Source organism: Trichosurus vulpecula, chromosome 1 (genome assembly GCF_011100635.1).
Source record: "Trichosurus vulpecula isolate mTriVul1 chromosome 1, mTriVul1.pri, whole genome shotgun sequence".
In the NCBI taxonomy this organism is placed as follows: domain Eukaryota; kingdom Metazoa; phylum Chordata; class Mammalia; order Diprotodontia; family Phalangeridae; genus Trichosurus; species Trichosurus vulpecula.
Genome location: NC_050573.1, coordinates 383,156,810 through 383,173,372, shown reverse-complemented (window position 1 = coordinate 383,173,372; position 16,563 = coordinate 383,156,810). Strand labels below are relative to the sequence as shown.

General features: G+C 40.9%; 1 protein-coding gene across 1 annotated transcript in view; it reads left to right on the top strand.

The window, feature by feature from the left end:
* The first annotated feature begins 5,087 nt into the window (after positions 1–5,087).
* Positions 5,088–16,563, top strand: part of MYO5B (myosin VB) — a 549,419-nt gene continuing 537,943 nt past the window's right edge. Inside the window, exon 1 of the mRNA XM_036756694.1 lies at positions 5,088–5,342. Within this exon, the coding sequence (XP_036612589.1) occupies positions 5,316–5,342 (27 nt within the window). The 5' untranslated portion in view covers positions 5,088–5,315. The remainder of the gene's footprint in view (positions 5,343–16,563) is intronic.

Here is a 16,563-nt window from a genome sequence, read left to right as displayed (position 1 = left end):
ACCAAGCTGCCGAATTAAATAAATTAATAAGTAGAAGGCAAGCTCCTTGAGGGCAGAGCCCGTTTCATTTTTGCCTCTGAATCCCTAGCACCTAGCAAAGTGTCTTGTACTTAGCAGGCATTACTTAAATGCTTATTAATTTCAATTACATTTTCATTTATGTCTTTGTGGCCAACCAAGATGAGGCTGTGGCACCCGTGGTTCATTTTGTAGGTCTGGTAGTGTCTCTGTAGTAGGTTTCTATACTAGATATTGCCATGTTGGGCTCTGCAGGATTGTAGTGAGCTTTTATATATATATATATATATATATATATATATATATATATATATATATATGTATGTATGTATGTAATTATAAGGGGTAGTCAGGAGTGCATGACAATTTTCTACCCTTCCACCAGCCCCATCACCTTCAAATCTCTTGGTCTGAGAGTAATTGATGATGGTGGTGATGACAACACAACAAATACTGCTTATACGGTGCTTAAAGATTTTCAAAGTGCTCCACATATATTATCTTATTTAAAACCCTCACAATGATCTTCTGGGGCAGATGCTACAGGTATTATTTCTATTTTATAAATGAAAAAACAGAGGCTGAGAGATTAACTCATTTGTCTGTGCTCAGACATCTTGTAATTGTCTGAGGTAGACTTGGAACAGAAGTCTCTTCTAATTCTGGTCCTATTGGTTTTCCCATTACAATACTTCCATCAATGCTTACAGGAGCATCCATGCAGCACAATGAGCCCATCACTTCTAAATGTTGGGCATACACCCCAATGCACAGAGTAAGGCCAGAAGAGTAGGGCAGGCCTTAGATTTGGCCCCTATGCCTGTCTCTACTGTAGATCAATCACAGACCAGCATGGCCACACTCAAAAACATTCAGGGCCTCTTTATGTAGGGTAAAATACAAGTTTTTAAAAAATGTATTCAAGGTCTTCCATTATCTGATTCCATCCATCATTTCTACCTTTGACACTATTTTCCATCCATCTATCTATCCACAAAAAAACCATTTTATTAAATGATTACTATGTACTGTACACTGTACTATGTACCGTACACTGTATTAAGGCTGGGGATAAAAAGAAAGTTGAAAAAATACAGTTCTTTCCCTCAAGGAACGTACAATTTGGTAGGGGAGACAGCACGCAATAATTAGATCCAAGATATGTACTGATTAAATGGGAGAAGACTAACAGCTGAGGGGACTGGGGAAGACATCAAATATTCAATTTGATTTAATTCAGAAAACATTTATTAAAGACCTCTTATGTAAAGTACTGTGGTAGGCTACAAAGACAAAAATAGTAGTCCTTGTCCTCAGGCACCTCTAAAATGACATAGAATGCACATGAATTAGTAAATGGGGGACAGTTTGAAAATGAAGATATCACCACTATTGTGGGATGGTGGGAATAAAGGGAAATCCTTGCAGAGCTGACACCAGAGGCGAATCCTTAAGCATTCTAAAGGGAGGCATTAAGGGGTAGTACATTCTAAAAACCTGATGGTGAAATCGGAGGAAGAGCTTGTGTCAATGCTTAAAGACAAGAGCCTGAGAGAGGGGAATTTCATCCAGTTCATCAGGAATGACAAATGAGTGAAGGGGAGTGATGTGAAATAAGGTTGGAAAAGTGGATTGGAGCCAGTTTATGCAAGACCTGAAATCCTAAAGGCTGAGAAGTGTGTATCTTATCCTCGTGGCATAGTCTACATTCCACCCAGTTGGACTACTGGCTGCCCCTTGATTTCCTTTTCCAAGAATTTGTGCAAGCTCTCCCCCCAAACCTGAAATTAAACTTCACTTCCTCCTTATCTCTGTCTGTTGAAATCCTTCTCTTCCTTTAAGACTGAGAACTGCTACCAACTCTTCTGTGAAGCCCTCCCTCATCTACCCAGCTGAAAGTGATCTTTCCTCAAATTTTCTAAGAGTACTTTGTCTGTGGAACTCTTCCTTGCTTCTATTGCATTCTACCTTTTCTATTATTTATTTGTAAATATGCTGTATCCCCTTTATTACAGTGTAAGCTCCTTGAGGGCAGGTATTCTTTCCACCTTCTATCATCAGTCATTACAAACATTTAATAAGTGTTTTTAAAACTGAACTGAATCAATTGTACGGGCAGAAGAGCATTTCAGGAATAGAGAATGGTGGAGATAAGGCAGAGTAGTGGGTTAGTAAGAGAGGGAGATATTTTCAAAGAACACCAAATGGTCAAGTTTAGCTGGAGAGTGAGGCATCAAGTCTGGTGTGGTGCACCCAATGGACACTCAATAAATAATTGATTGAAAGGGCTTCTCTAGCTCCTATTCCAATTTGACAAAGAAGGTGATTATCGATGACAGATCTCAGGACTTCAATATGACCAATCCTCTATGCTAAGATGATTTTCAGATCTATTTATCCAGCTCCAATCTCTCTCCTGGCCACCAGTTTTGAATCTTTAGCTGTCTATTGGATATTTTGAACTGGACGTTCCATAGGTGAATCCATCTCAACATATCCAAATTTAAGTTCACTGTCTTTCTCCCTAAACTTTTCCCTCTTCCTAAACTTCCTATTCCTTAAAGGGTACCACCCACACACAGAACTAGGTATCATGCTTGATTTCTCACTCTCTCTCTCCCACCTTTCCCCTCCATATTGAATGAGTTAGTTTCCAAGTCCTGTCAATTCTACTTTGTAACATCTTGTTAAACCCCCTTTTCTCTTATGATGGCTCCCCTCCGCTGCAGGCCCTTATCACCTCAGGTCTGGATGGCTGCAATAACATTCTGGTCTTTATTCTCTTGCCACTCCAGTCCATCCTCCTTTCAGCTGTTAAATTCATCTTCTTAAAACTCAGGCCTGATCGTATTGCCCCTCTAATCCATAAACTCCAATGGCTCCCCAACACCTCCAGATCAAATATAAAATACTGTTTGGTTTTTAAATCCCTCCTATTTTTTTAGTCTTCTTACCTTATTCCCATCACATATTCCCAATCCAGTGATCCTGGCCTCCTTACTCCTCCCACAAGACCCTCCATCTCACATTTCCATGGATTTTCACTGCCTGTTCCCCATGCCTTGGAATTCTCTCTCTACTTATTTCTCTCCTAGCTTTCCTGGCTTCTTTGAGGTCGAAACTAAAATCCTATTTTCAGCAAGAAGTCTTTCCCTGTCCCCCTTAATGCTAGTGCTTTCCCCTTGAGATTATTTCCTCTTTACAAAGATCCTATCTATGTCTTGCTTGTATATAGTTATTTGTATACTCTCTCCCCTGTTAGACTGAATGCCTTGAAAGCAGGAACTGTTTTTGCTTCCTTTTTGAATTTTAGTGCTTAGAAGTTTCTAGCACATAGTAGATACTAAATAAATGCTCGTTGGTGTGTTGCCTTATTATAGTTGGTGACCAGAAGTGTGTGCCATTTCAAATTTAAATTTTACTGTGAAGTGAAGAAAATAGACAAGTCTCTTCATAGGAGGCTTCCCTATGAGCTTGGGAACGCTGATGTAGGTTCCAGGACCCTGACTGATTCAGGGACAATAGTAGTGTTCACACCATGGTGATAATACTTAACTCTAACTCAACCTGTGTTCCTATCATCACTCTTTCTCTTCCTTACTTCTTCTCTTTCTCCTCCTCCCCATCCCAGCTGCCACCCATCTAACTTCTTACAACTTTGTTTCTAATTTAGGAGCATATTCTACTTAGTATCAAGAGCAGCCTGAGCTGGAATGAACCTTACATACCAACTACAACAATCTCCTTATTTTGTAGATGAGGAAATGCTGAGAAGAATGGACTTGTCCAAGGTCATACAGGTAGAAAACATAACACCAGGCGCAAACCTAGGTCCTCTGCATTCAAATTTAGTGCTTTTCCCACTGTAACACATTTGGTTTGGGGCACTAGGGGGTGAAGCTGTTAAAGGCAGTCAAATGCCATTGGCAATGGAGAAGGAAATGTGTGCAAAGTCAACACAGTGGGGAACAAGGAAGGGTGAGAACAGGGAAAAATGTACAGGTGAGGAAGAACATTTGAATATTTTTCTGCATAAATTATTCATTTGGAGTGGCTGGGGTGCTGCTTTGTTGAAATGGAAAGCCTTTATTGCATAATATATCTCTCTTTATCTATCATCTCTGTCATCATACTGCACTGTTAGACAGGTCTCCCCAGCATATATTACAGGCTGACCAGTGACATCAGTATTTTATTGTACAGAGTTTGATTTCAGTGAAGATGATTGGATCCTAGGTGTCCAAACCAACGCAACAATAAACTGTTACAAAACTAAAATCTACTATTTCCGAATAGTAGTTTTGTTTTCAAAGCCCCCTTACTCTTCTTGTCCTCTTTCCTTACTCCCCTCCACTTATTCCCAATCCAGTGACACTGGCCTCCTTGCTGTTCTCGAACAAAACCCACAAGTTATGACCGTGGTGTCACCAAGTGTTCCAGGAGACTTGTTGGCACTTTCCCCCCACCCCTTTCTTTCCTTCTTGTCTTCATTTACTCTGAATTTCTTTTTTCTCTCTTTCATATGCTTAGCTCCGCACGCGATACCCAAGGCTAACAGGGTTACTAAGCTTGTGTTGTGTCTCTATTTACACACACGATGCACCTGTCTTTACCCAGGTCCGGCCGGTGTTTGCCCCCAGGACCAGCAGGGGGCGGTCCGGGATTGGTTCCACGCGTGCCTTCCACCCTCCCACCCCGCGGGATTCTCACAGTGCGGAGCTGAGGATTCCCGGGTGGTGGCCGCTGCGTTCTGAGACCGGCCACGGGGTGGGAGGAGCCGTCCCGCCCGCAGCCCGAGCCCTGGGCACCTGCAGCGCGCGGAAGGCGCCGGGGACGCACGGAGCGCCCGGCTCTGACGCTCTCCTGCCAGTACCTCCTCCCCATACCTGAGCGGGGAGCGGCGGAGCTTAGCTGCCTCCTCCTCCCTCTCTCCCTCCTCCTCCCCCCCTCCCCTCCTCCTCCACTGCTGCTGCTCCTCCCAGCCCTAGTCCTAACTCCTGCCTGGCTGCCGCCCGAGTAAAGGTCGCTTCTGGAGGAAAGAGCAGCTAGGAAGCCGAGCCTCGAGTGAACGGGGAGGGGAAAGTGGGGGCGATTAAAAAAAAGAAAAGAAAGAAGGAAAAACTCTTTGCAAGCTCAGGAAGATGGCGCCACACGGTCGGCTGCTGGTGTGAGAGCCACCAGGGACAGCGAGCAGCACCGGGAGCCGGGGATTGACCTGGAGAGAGGGGCCGGATCCCTGGAACTAGGGCTGAGCTTCCAGACGCGCCTCGGGGCTTGTCTGCTGCGCCGGCGGGGTCATGTCGGTCTGCGAGCTCTACAGCCAGGTGAGTGTGGCCGCCCTAGGTAGCTCGGCTGTCCGGAAGGGGAATGTGTATGCTGGGGAGGAAAATCAGGAAAAACGAGCCTGGGGCTTGGGAAGAGGGTGAAGGTGCACATCTGGAACGCGTTAGGGAGTCTCGGGGTTGGAGAGCTGTGTGCAGTCAGGGAAGGTTTCTTCTCCCCCGCCGCCTATCTCGGGGATGAAGTGGTGGGCATGGAAGATATTGCCTCTCTAGGTCTCAACTCCACTACCCCAACTTCGCGGCTGGGGAGAAAGTTTGGTTGTTGCCACTTGGGAAGCGCCACACCTGTCCCGTCCCTCCAGCCCCTCCCAGTACTGCCAGCTTTTTGCTATCTAGTTCCGAAGTTCCTCTCTGCTCGCGTCTCTTGGTCTCCTGATTTCTTTCACCTTCCCAACTTGGCCCAGTCGGTGCTGAGCTTTCCGATACTTTCCCGGTCCATCACTAGTCTTTTCCTATATTTCCCTCTCAGGCCTCACTCAGTGTCTGGCAGCCTCCCTTTCACTCTAACTCCCCGGTCTCTGCCTCTTGCTTTTCCATCCATTCACTAGACCTCTCCTGGCCCAAGCCTCAGTAGCTAGAGCGGTCTCACTTGATTTTGTTTTCTCACTAAGGCGAAACTCCTCCGTCATGGGCTGTCACTCTCTCAGGTTTCGGGCTCCCCAGTTTGCCGCCCCCTCCCCCTATCAAGACCCACCCCTGATGCACTGCAGCTTGGGGCTCCCTGACCAGCCCAGGGCCGAGCCGGCCGGGTCCCCACTGCGATCAGAGAAATTTCTTATAACCTAATCTTCAAGAATTCGGGAGTGGTAATGGAGATGTAGGAAAGTGGCAAAGGGGGAACGTGGCAGAGAGGGAGAGGAAAATGGGGCCAGATATAAGGCTATGAGAAAAAAAAAGGAGTACCATTTGGAAAAATTGGTCAGGGCGTGGGATAGACGGGAGGAGAGTTTTTTTTTTTAATTATAATTTTCTTGCGGAAGTGTGCGGTTGACTATATTGTTTTGGGGGAAGGTTTTGAGGGAATATTGAGCTCGGTCGATGGGGATCTACAAGAAAGATCAAAGGTTCCAGCCAACCCTTTTCGCCTCATCCTGCAGGTTAAAACCCAGGATGGGGAAGATCCGAACAGGTGCATGCAGAGAGCTGAACCACCCACAGTTTCAATGCAGTTGCTGTTGTCAAAGTTAGGGACCTGCTAACAACCTCTTAACCTAGCACTCGCTGAAAAGCTTCAACTGCCCAAGCTTACATAGTTCAACTTTGCTCTGGCGTCCAAACCCAGAGGCAGGTGCCCTTTCATGAGTTTCTTTGATCCTTTTTTTTTAAACCCACCTAAAGTACTAGCCTTTTTTCTTTCCTATTCGTTTCCTTTCTTATTTGAAAATGTTGACCGTCCCTTACTTCCTTAACCTCATCACGATTTGGATAGGTGTGTGTGTCTGTGTGTCAGTCCGTGTCCCTAAGACTTGAATTCTGGCACTGTTTGGAGAGGGGTGTGTGTGTGCGTGTGTATGTGTCCGTGTCCCTAATACTTGAGTGCCGGCACCTGTACAGATTATAAATCAGCCACGGAGAAATGGGCTGGGAATGGGAGGAAAGGAAACTTCTCCTAGTTGTTGTCATCTTCATTATATCAATATCTTTTTTTTTTTAAAGTTAAATCGTTAAGGGAAGGGGAAAAATAAATGGAGCCACACTGCTAACGTGGGAAAGGAGATATATCCATCCAATAATCTTTCTCTTTTTCCGATGAAACCGGCTCCCACGTGGGTGGGTAGAAGAGGACTTTTATATTCTCCCTGAGGAGGAGAAAAAAGGCGAGAATGAATAGGGATTATTTCTAGTTTTAGCGGTTGGGCGTGGCTCGAGCCTACTCCCTTTGCTCTGAAAGAACACCCGAGGGTCGCCTGGGGCACTAGCTGGGTTAGAGAGAAGGACCAAGCTACCTCTTGGCGACTGTGGGAGCCAGCTCGTTATATCTCTGGCTTTACTGCCAGGTTTACCCTTACAGGGGGTGGAGCTAAATGGCGTTCAAAGCCGGAGCGTCCAATTCTTTTGCTGATGCAATGAAACCTCTTGCACTGGGAATAATAGTGGAAGGCCTGTGTGACACCAGAGACTGAATTATAGTGTAGGGTGTTTTTTTTCTTCATTTAAAGAAATATAGTTTCTAAGCTTAGTACAGTAAGCTTAAGTAAAGGCTTAAGCATACCTTATCAAAAATTTGATCTAACTACAGTAAATACCAAAAACTAAGATACAATTTGTCCAGCAGAATGAGTTATATTATTATGTGATGTAGGTAGGTAATTCACTACAGCCTGTGTAAAGCCCAGAAGTCTCAATCTGATCCCTCCTCATCTACTGATTCCTTTCCTCCCTTGTAGAAACCCCCCAAATTCTCATCCTTAAAAAACAAAAACAACCCTCAGTAGACATTCCATCCTCTGAAGTTACCTACTGCCTTTTCTCAGCTAGACTTTTAGAAAAATCTGTCTACACTGCTTGCCTTCTGTTTCTTTTCCTCTCACTTCTCAGCCCTTTGTTAACCTGGCTTCTGACCAAATCACTCAACTGAAACTTCTCTCACCCACTCCTGTACAACTTGATCCCAACCTATGTTCAAGGTTTATTACACTTTACTCCCCTTTACTCACACATCCATCCAACCAAATTGCCCTTCTTGCCTCATATAAGACATTCCATCTCCCCTATCCTGTCTACACTGTCTATCCTTCTCCTTGCCCCCCTACCCCCATCTCTGGGTTCTTTCCTTCAAAGATCGGGTCAAATCCATATGAAGTCTTTCCCGATCCTCTAGTTGGTAATGACTATTTCCCCTCCCCCAATATATATGCGTATATGTATATATATGTATGTATACACACACATACACATGCTGTGTTTCTTGGCTAGGCCAAGCACTAGTCCATTAGGCCAGGGATAATTTCATTTTTGTGGAATTGTATATGTGTTGTCTCCTCCACTAGAATGTGACTTTTGTATCCCCAAGTATTAGCACAGTGCTTTGAGTCTAGTGATCAATTAATAAATGTCCCATTCATTCATTTTTTTTTCTGTGTCCTGGATATCTAGAATAGCATCTGGACTATAGGAGGTATTTAATAAATGTGTCTTGATCAATCATAGGTCTATTCTGTTATAAATTTTACAGTCCTTTAGGATAAAACAACAAATTGGTGGTTCTGCAAATTGCAGGCTGGTTGAAAGAATCCTTTAATTATTTGAGACCTTGACTTGAAAAGGCTGGATTTTCGATGGAGGTCTTTATTCAGACATAAAACCCTTAAAGTATATGGAGGAGGAAATTATTTTAAATTTTATTTTCAATAACAATTGAATATACTGTCAAAACTACTACATTGTCTGCATCAGTGAGGTTCCAGTACACTTTTTCAAGACATTCAAAAGTATTTTTTACTGATATGAGAGTTTGTGATAATTAGATTTAATAGAGAGACTTCTCCTTGTCCTTACGTATATTCTGTTAATATTTTCCCACTTATTTATTTTTAAGTAGTTTTGCATTAACTTTGCATTAATTAATTCATTAACAATGCAGGTCAGTATTCTACCATTTTATATAAACACTGGTGGCTCTGGCTTTGAAATGTGCTGTGCTTAGAATCCTAACTGCTAATATTGGGTACTAGGTCCACAGCCCCTAGAAAAATTTTCATTTGCTTTGGTGAGTTAAGTACCTGCACTTTTTATAACATATAACCTTGTGTGGTTACTTCTTTATCTTACCATCTTCCCATGCCTAGTTATATTCTCTCTATCTCTCTCTGAGTTATATAATGTGCAGAATAATCTCGTCTAGTGCTTTCATTCAGATTCATTTTGCATAGTTTCTTGTGGAAGTGGTTTGTTGAGGGGTAGTGGGGTGCTGGTAGAGAGAACTCTTTATTTGGAGTCAGGAAAGTGTGTGTTCAAATTCTGACTCAGTTGTGTGACTTTGAATGAGTCATAACATTTCTGTGCCTCAGTTTCTTTATCTGCAAAAAAAGGGAGAATAAGTAAGGAGCACTTGTAATGTTTGTCTCTCAGAGTTGTTAGAAAACTACTTTGGAAACCTTAGCATCACAAATAAATGTCAGTTGTTGCTCATTTAAATGATTTGTTAAAATAGCCAATGTTCAATTTTATTTTTAGCTACATTGGATCTTGATGCAAACTTTAATGTATTATGCATGATGGAAACAATTATCTGATATGTCAAAAGAATTCCAAAGGCAGTTAGATTTATTAGAAGATTGAAACGATCCTAATGGAGATGTTAAGAAACTCCTTACTGATAATGCCAGTTTCTTCAGAACATACTTGGAAAATGTTCTTGACTGGTATGAGAAGCATTTAAAAATTTTATTTGGAAGGCTTAAGCATCCCTTATCAAAAACAAATACTTAGAACTATGATTCCTGTTTGATATTGTATATGAAATATTACCTGCATGGGCCAGCCTTTCTTAGTCTTCTCCCTATTCTTATCTCTCCCTAACTTTTATCTCACTCTAGTTTCCTATCCTTTATTCTCTCCTTTCTTTTTGGTCTTTATATCATTTATTTATTTACTTTAAACAAGAGGCACATCTGCCACCTATAGTCTCTTTGCTTTTTGAAGTAGTTTTCAGTCCTTACCACGAAGTCAATCATTGCCTCTGTGCAATTCATGGATACATCTCTTCAAAAAATAAAGATCACCAAAAGCTTGATTTCTTAACTTGGAAGAAATTGCTTTCTCAGTAGAGAAGTGTTTCAGAGCAGGGAGGAGGAATATAAACTGCTAGATACTTTCAGGGTGAGGTCAAGGTGAGTCAGTCTCATGCAAGACAGGGTTGGGAAACTGTTGGGTTTGGTTTCTGTAAATGAAAAGAATGTAGCAAATGTCAGTTGTTTGCTTCTAGCCCACCTAGCAAAATAGAATCAGATTAATTTGATTTGTATGGGACCTAGCACTGAGCATTGTTCATGTGGATGCATAGTAAACACCATTTTGATTATGGTGATTGCAGAAAATATTCTGACTTGAAAACATAAATTATGTAAACTGCTTGAAGGCTGAATATAGCTCTTTCCTATAAAGGTAGAGGATACCTTTGCCCAAAGTATTCTTTATGCCATTTTTTAAAGATCAATGCAATTGCTGTTCCCCTGCCTCTTGGTAATGAATGTCACTTGCTTAGAACCTTGATTCACAATTTTCCAGAGCACTTATCACCAGGGTGTGTGCGTGTGCGCGCGTGTGCACACTTGAGCTAGAACTTGAACCCATGCTTTATCCCCCAAGTAGACTAAACTTCATTAGGGTAAGAATGACATTTTATCTAAATGTTGTATTTCCCTTTGTGTTTACTTAGCACAAGGCTCTTCATAAAAGCTTGGTGAATAAATGAATGAATATATAGTAGATGCTAAATAAATTCTTGCTGGTTGAGCGATGACAGATTTGAAGCCCGGGGTCTGAATAGAAATGAGTAAAATATCAACAGTCCCTCTTATTATCCCTTCTAGAAACCATTATTTCTGCAACTACTTTCCTTAAAGATCCTTTCCACATTTTCCTTTTGTTAATGTGCTACTAATATCTTATTTCATTAGCTGCAGGAGATCTGACCTTTAAAAAGCTGTTTAGTGGCTGAAGGTCAAATTGCAATCTGAGCATATTATCATGTTTCATATTTCTTATGATAAAGATGATGACATTCCACGTGTAATATAGGAGGAAGGCCAGGTAACTTCTAAAGGATCATTCCAAATGGAATTTCTAACATTTAGAAGGCTTTCATATTTATTGCCCTCTCTAGATTTGTTCATTCTTCTGCTTTGCATGGTTACATGAAAGCTGCATAGGTTGTAATGTAGGAAGTCAAGCTGATGGTTCTCTAGAGATATATAATACTGTATTTGTCATCGTAAGTACCATGTAAGATATTGTGAAGTAAATCTTTTTGAATTTGAAACTAGAGGCCATTTGTGGTTTTACAACATTATGTATTCCTGGAAACTATGTTTTGAAGCAGAGAGCAAAGTGGACTGATCACGCAAGCATTTACTGTGGGGTTTGTCTGCTCAAACTTGTTTGCCATCATGGTTGAGACTGTTGAATGAGTTGGAGAAGAAGGCCAGGAATCAGATGTGTTAAGTATTACTGAATGAACTTAGGAATGAGAAAAACAGGGCCTTCAGTATTCCACATTTTGAGAAAAGAAGTGTGTTAGAAGTACTACTGGAAAAGCAGTTAGGACCTAGGGTTGTTTCCACAGAGCTCAGCAAACACGAGCTCTAGAAAACATGGTGCCTTTTGTAGAGGAAAGTAGTTCTTTTCAAAACCCTGAAAATGATTTTTAAGATCAATTTTTCAGCGTATTATGAAAATGTAATCTAGTCAATCAGCTGGGGGATATGTCCGGTTTCCAGATATGGGGGATTGTCCAGTTTCTTATAATTTGACCTCAGTAGAATATGTAACTTGACATTCTCATAAAATGATCATATTTGATAGAGTTAGAAACACGATGACCCGGAAATAAAAAAAATAGGGTTAAAACTCCTCCCCTCCCCCTCAGTTGCTTCCACTGGGTCTTCATATAGCTAAACAGCACCAAAAGAAAAGTAACAGAAAATGCATGCCCAGCTAAGACTGCATTGCAAATTAGAAATAGCCTCTAGGTGGAAACCATAAAGATCAAGTTAAATGCTGTGAATGATGCAGTCTCTTCCTAGAAAAGTGCTTTATTTTTTTTTTAGGCTTAATTTCAGCTCTCTGAGTTGTCCTTATCTTGGTCCAGTTTAATATTGTTAAAACCGCCTTTCATTTGACTCTGTGGGCTGTCCCCAATGAAAATAATGAAGCTTACACTTCTGAGCTACAAGTCAATGGATTATAACGCCCCTCTTAAAATTTATTCACTGGCTCATAAATTGTTATTACTCTTTGAAAGATGCTAACACTGTGCCATGGACACCAGCAGACTCTTCTCGTTTGCTAAGGCTTTCAGTGGAGTGAGTGATCAGGCATGTCATAAAAAGATATTTAATGATTTTCTGAGGAAGCTTTTGCCATTATAAAAACTCAAAATACTCTCTCACAGCATCTTAAACAGAATGATAAGGCCCAGGCTGCCTTCTGCCTGTAATCCAAATGGTGGAATCTTTTATCTCTAAAACCCTAAATGTTTTGGTCCTACTGGCCTCAAGAGCATCTCGAGAAAAACACTTCTAAGTAGGCTTACACAAGTAAAACATGGAAAAAACCGTGTTTTTGTTTTCTATTTTCATTTATTTTACAGTCAGTGTAGTGTGTGTGATAAATGATTGGGAAGGGAATAGGGATTAGGCCTGTGATTTCATTCATACAGGTCTACCAATGTAGGCAGTTCACTCAAAGAGAGGTTGAATGACTTGCCTGAAGTCACACAGTATGTATCAGGAGTGGGACTTGCACCCAGGTATTTCTAGTTCTGAGGCTGACTCTGTATTCCCTCCTCATGCTGCCTCCTAGATTTGTACATACATATTTTGAATTCGTAATTTAGTTGCTATAAAGAACTTCTGGTGTGGGAATTGGCAACTTAATTTTTAGAGAATAGGCTGGGGATGGTGAGACCTTAAATGGCTGACTATGGTTATGCAGAAATATTTGTCCATCATAAATAATTAATATAAGCTGCTAAATTATGTAGTCATCTCTCAGTTCTCTAGTTTGTAGATATGAAAGCTTTCTATTGTTGTCTGGCATTACTTCTACTGTCCAAAAGTTGTACTGGGCAATGCAAATTAGTTTAAATTATATTATTCTTAGGTTATAGTTAGAGAGAACCTATATAGCTTACAAAGGTAAGTATAGGTATTTGGGGGATTATCTGCCATTTTGATTTATCAGCATTATTACTGTCCCTTTCTTTTGTTTAGATAAAATATGACTCCACCGAGCTTATCTGCAAAGTTCTTCTATATCTGAATCCCTTCTTGCTAGTTAGTGGCCTTCAGATCTAAATATTTGAGGGCTTTGAGGTGTGATGTCATCTTCAGTAACATTTTCTTCCAGTTGATCTGGCAAAATTTTTGGTTTAAGATGCCCACTGGAAAGTTCATCTGTTTGCTCTGGCATTTGTCTGAATATGTGGAAAATAGAGTCCCCTGTTAGGAGATAATTAAATGTTATGTTTTTTTTTTTTATAACTGTGCCTGAAGGCTGAGCCCTAGGTGTGATTTTGGTTTATAACCGAAAGTAACGTTGGTTTACAATTCATAGCTGTAAAAACTGGTATGAACGTCTCAATCCTTCTTGAATATTTACTATTTCTCACACATGTGATTTTTGACTTAACTGGAATGCCTTCCATCTTTGCTGTCTGCAGAGTGTTTGTCTTAGCAGTACTATCGCCATGTATTTTCCCTTTTCCGCTTATCCTTCAGTATTCAGGGTGCTGTGGTTTTGCCATTGTTCAGTCCTTCTTCCTTGAAGCATGTTTGTTCTTCAGTCTTGACCCCCTTTGGGGTTTTCTTGGCAAAGCCGCTGAAATGGTTTCCCAGATCATTTTACAGGTGAGGAAACTGAAGCAAACAAGGTTAAGTGACTTGCTCAAGGTCACACAGCTATTGAATGTCCAAGGCCTGATTTGAACTCAAGAAGATGAGGAAAGGCTATCACTTTTTCCGTTGCTCCACCTACCTGCATCACTGAAGCATGTTACCATCCCTTTATTCCTTATTTAGTACTATTATGGACACACTTCTCATTAGGCTATTGAACCTGGTAATGACCCTCACAAAACTTAACCAGAGCTGGCCTCTTAGAAAGCTGACACAGTCTTTCCTTGAGGCTAGTCTTTAAGGACCTTCCTGGTTTGTAGGAAGTAGTTTTCACAAGATGTTCACTCCCCAACTCTCTTCAGTTCATTGTCATGACTCATATCTAAATGAAGGGAGGGAAAAATCACGTGCTCAGACCTTTTGTTCTGACTTTCTCTTTTTGCAACCTAAGGGTTTATTAAATAAATATTAGGGGGTGTTAGCACCTCAGAGCGGGATAAATTGCTTCTTCCCAGCTTCCCTATTGTTTTTTACCTATCTTTTTGATGTACTAATGCCCCCGAGGACTTAGATTTATCTGTATGATAAATAAAATAATCTGATTCCTACAGAAACTAAGTTCTGCCATATATCTGTATTATAGATTCAACTATAATTTTTGTATTCATACTTGGGTCTATATAGGTAGGTAAAGATGATACATAAAAGGTGATATTGGAGCAGCTAGGTGGTGCAATGGATAGAATGCCAACCCTGAAGTCAAGAAGACTCCTTTTTTCAGAGTTCAAATCTGGTCTCAGATACTTACTAGCTGTGTGACCTTGGGCAAGTCACTTCACCCTGTTTGCCTCAGTTTCCTCATTTGTAAAATGAACCGGAGAAGGAAATGGCAAACCACTCCAGTATCTTTGCCAAAAAAAACCCCCCAAAGGGGTCAGGAAGAGTTGGACATGACTGAAACAACAAGAAGGTGTTACTGGAAACTAATATACCTTTTTTTTTTTAATGCATGTGAACTTGTATTCAAATGTATGTTGTCATCTTAGGATGTTTGATACTGATTAAAATGATGTTGCTTAGACTGCTCATTATCTCACTTATATATTTCACAAAATTCTCCCTTATATTTCTGTAACTTGGCATTTGCTAATAATGCCTTGAGCTGGTTTCTAGTTGTGAGCATTCTGGTTTTGACCCCTGTTTTCTGCTCTCAGAATCTGGCTGCCAAGTACAGGCCACTAATGAACACCATCTGATCTTTATTTTGCTCTGCATCCCGGTCTGACCACATATGATATAGTCAGCTCCCTTGTAAAGAGAGGTGAATCTAAGGAATCTTTTGAAACACATAATCTAACGCCTTCTACCTTTACTACTTTATCTCAACTTGAGGAACCTATCTATGTATTATGACTCTATTTGGATTTATCTCTGGTGTAAAGTGGCTAGAGTGTTGGGCCTGGAGTCAGGAAGAAATGAATTCAAATTTGGTCTCGGACACTGTATGACCCTGGCCAAGTCATTTACTTTTGTTTGCATCAGTTTTTTCAACTATAAAATGATGATAATCATAACATCTACTTTCCAGGGTTTTTGTGAGGCTCGTCTGAGATTGTATTGTAATGTGCTTAGCATAGTTCTTGGCACATAGTAGGGGCTTAATAAATGCTTATTTCCTCCTTCCCTCTCTTTCTTCTTTCAGCCCTCCCCTCCTCCCTTCTTTCTTTAGCTCCCTCCCTCTTTTGTTTTTCCCCCTCACTTCTTCCCTTCCTTCCAATATTCAGTTTCCTAAATCAGATTACTCTCTTAAAAGTCCCATTCCCTGGCGCTCGGCTCTGGTCTCTGACAATTACCATTTAAAATGGTCCATTAGAAACTTTTAAGACATTGCTGCTTCTTGTCTATCTCTTTTGAAAGTATTCCCTTAGCTCCTTCACCTTGTTTCTTTTGCTTTCTCTACTCTCTTCCCTGACTCCTATGACTTGACCTCTAGTAATCTAGCTTTATTTGAAAATGCTGTCGATATTCCTGGAAATCTCCCATGCAGCTTGCAATAAAACCTTGCATATCAGACTATCTCTGCTTCACAGTATCTTATTAGGGGTTGCCCTAAACGAAGTCCTTTGGAGAATTCTGACTTAGAGAATGATCTCCAGGATATCACTCCAAATCATATCCCTACTACTATATAAACCAATTTAGGAATTTAATAATAATAAACCAGTTTAGGAAACTAAAACCACCTTTACACAACTGCAATTATTGTGTGTGGCAATAAGGAACCTTTTAAAAAGTTTTGAAACAGTCAATTCAAGGCTATGATTCATATAGCTGCTTAGTAACCAGTGAGCTACTTGGAACATAGCTTCTTCCCATTTGCTCATATCCACTAAGGCTTTACTAGTTAACACAAAACAAGAAGAAAATCTCACTTTATGGCTGATATAGTAATAGCATTTATGTAGTACTTTTAGGTTTATAAAATGCTAACTGGCAGAGCATGGAGTCAAGAAGATTTGCGTTCAAATTTGGCCTTAGACATTTCCTAGCGGTATATGACCCTGAATATGCCCCTCAATCTCTATTTGCTTTAATTTCCTCATCTATAAAATGGGATAATAACACCCCCTACATCAAATGGTTAA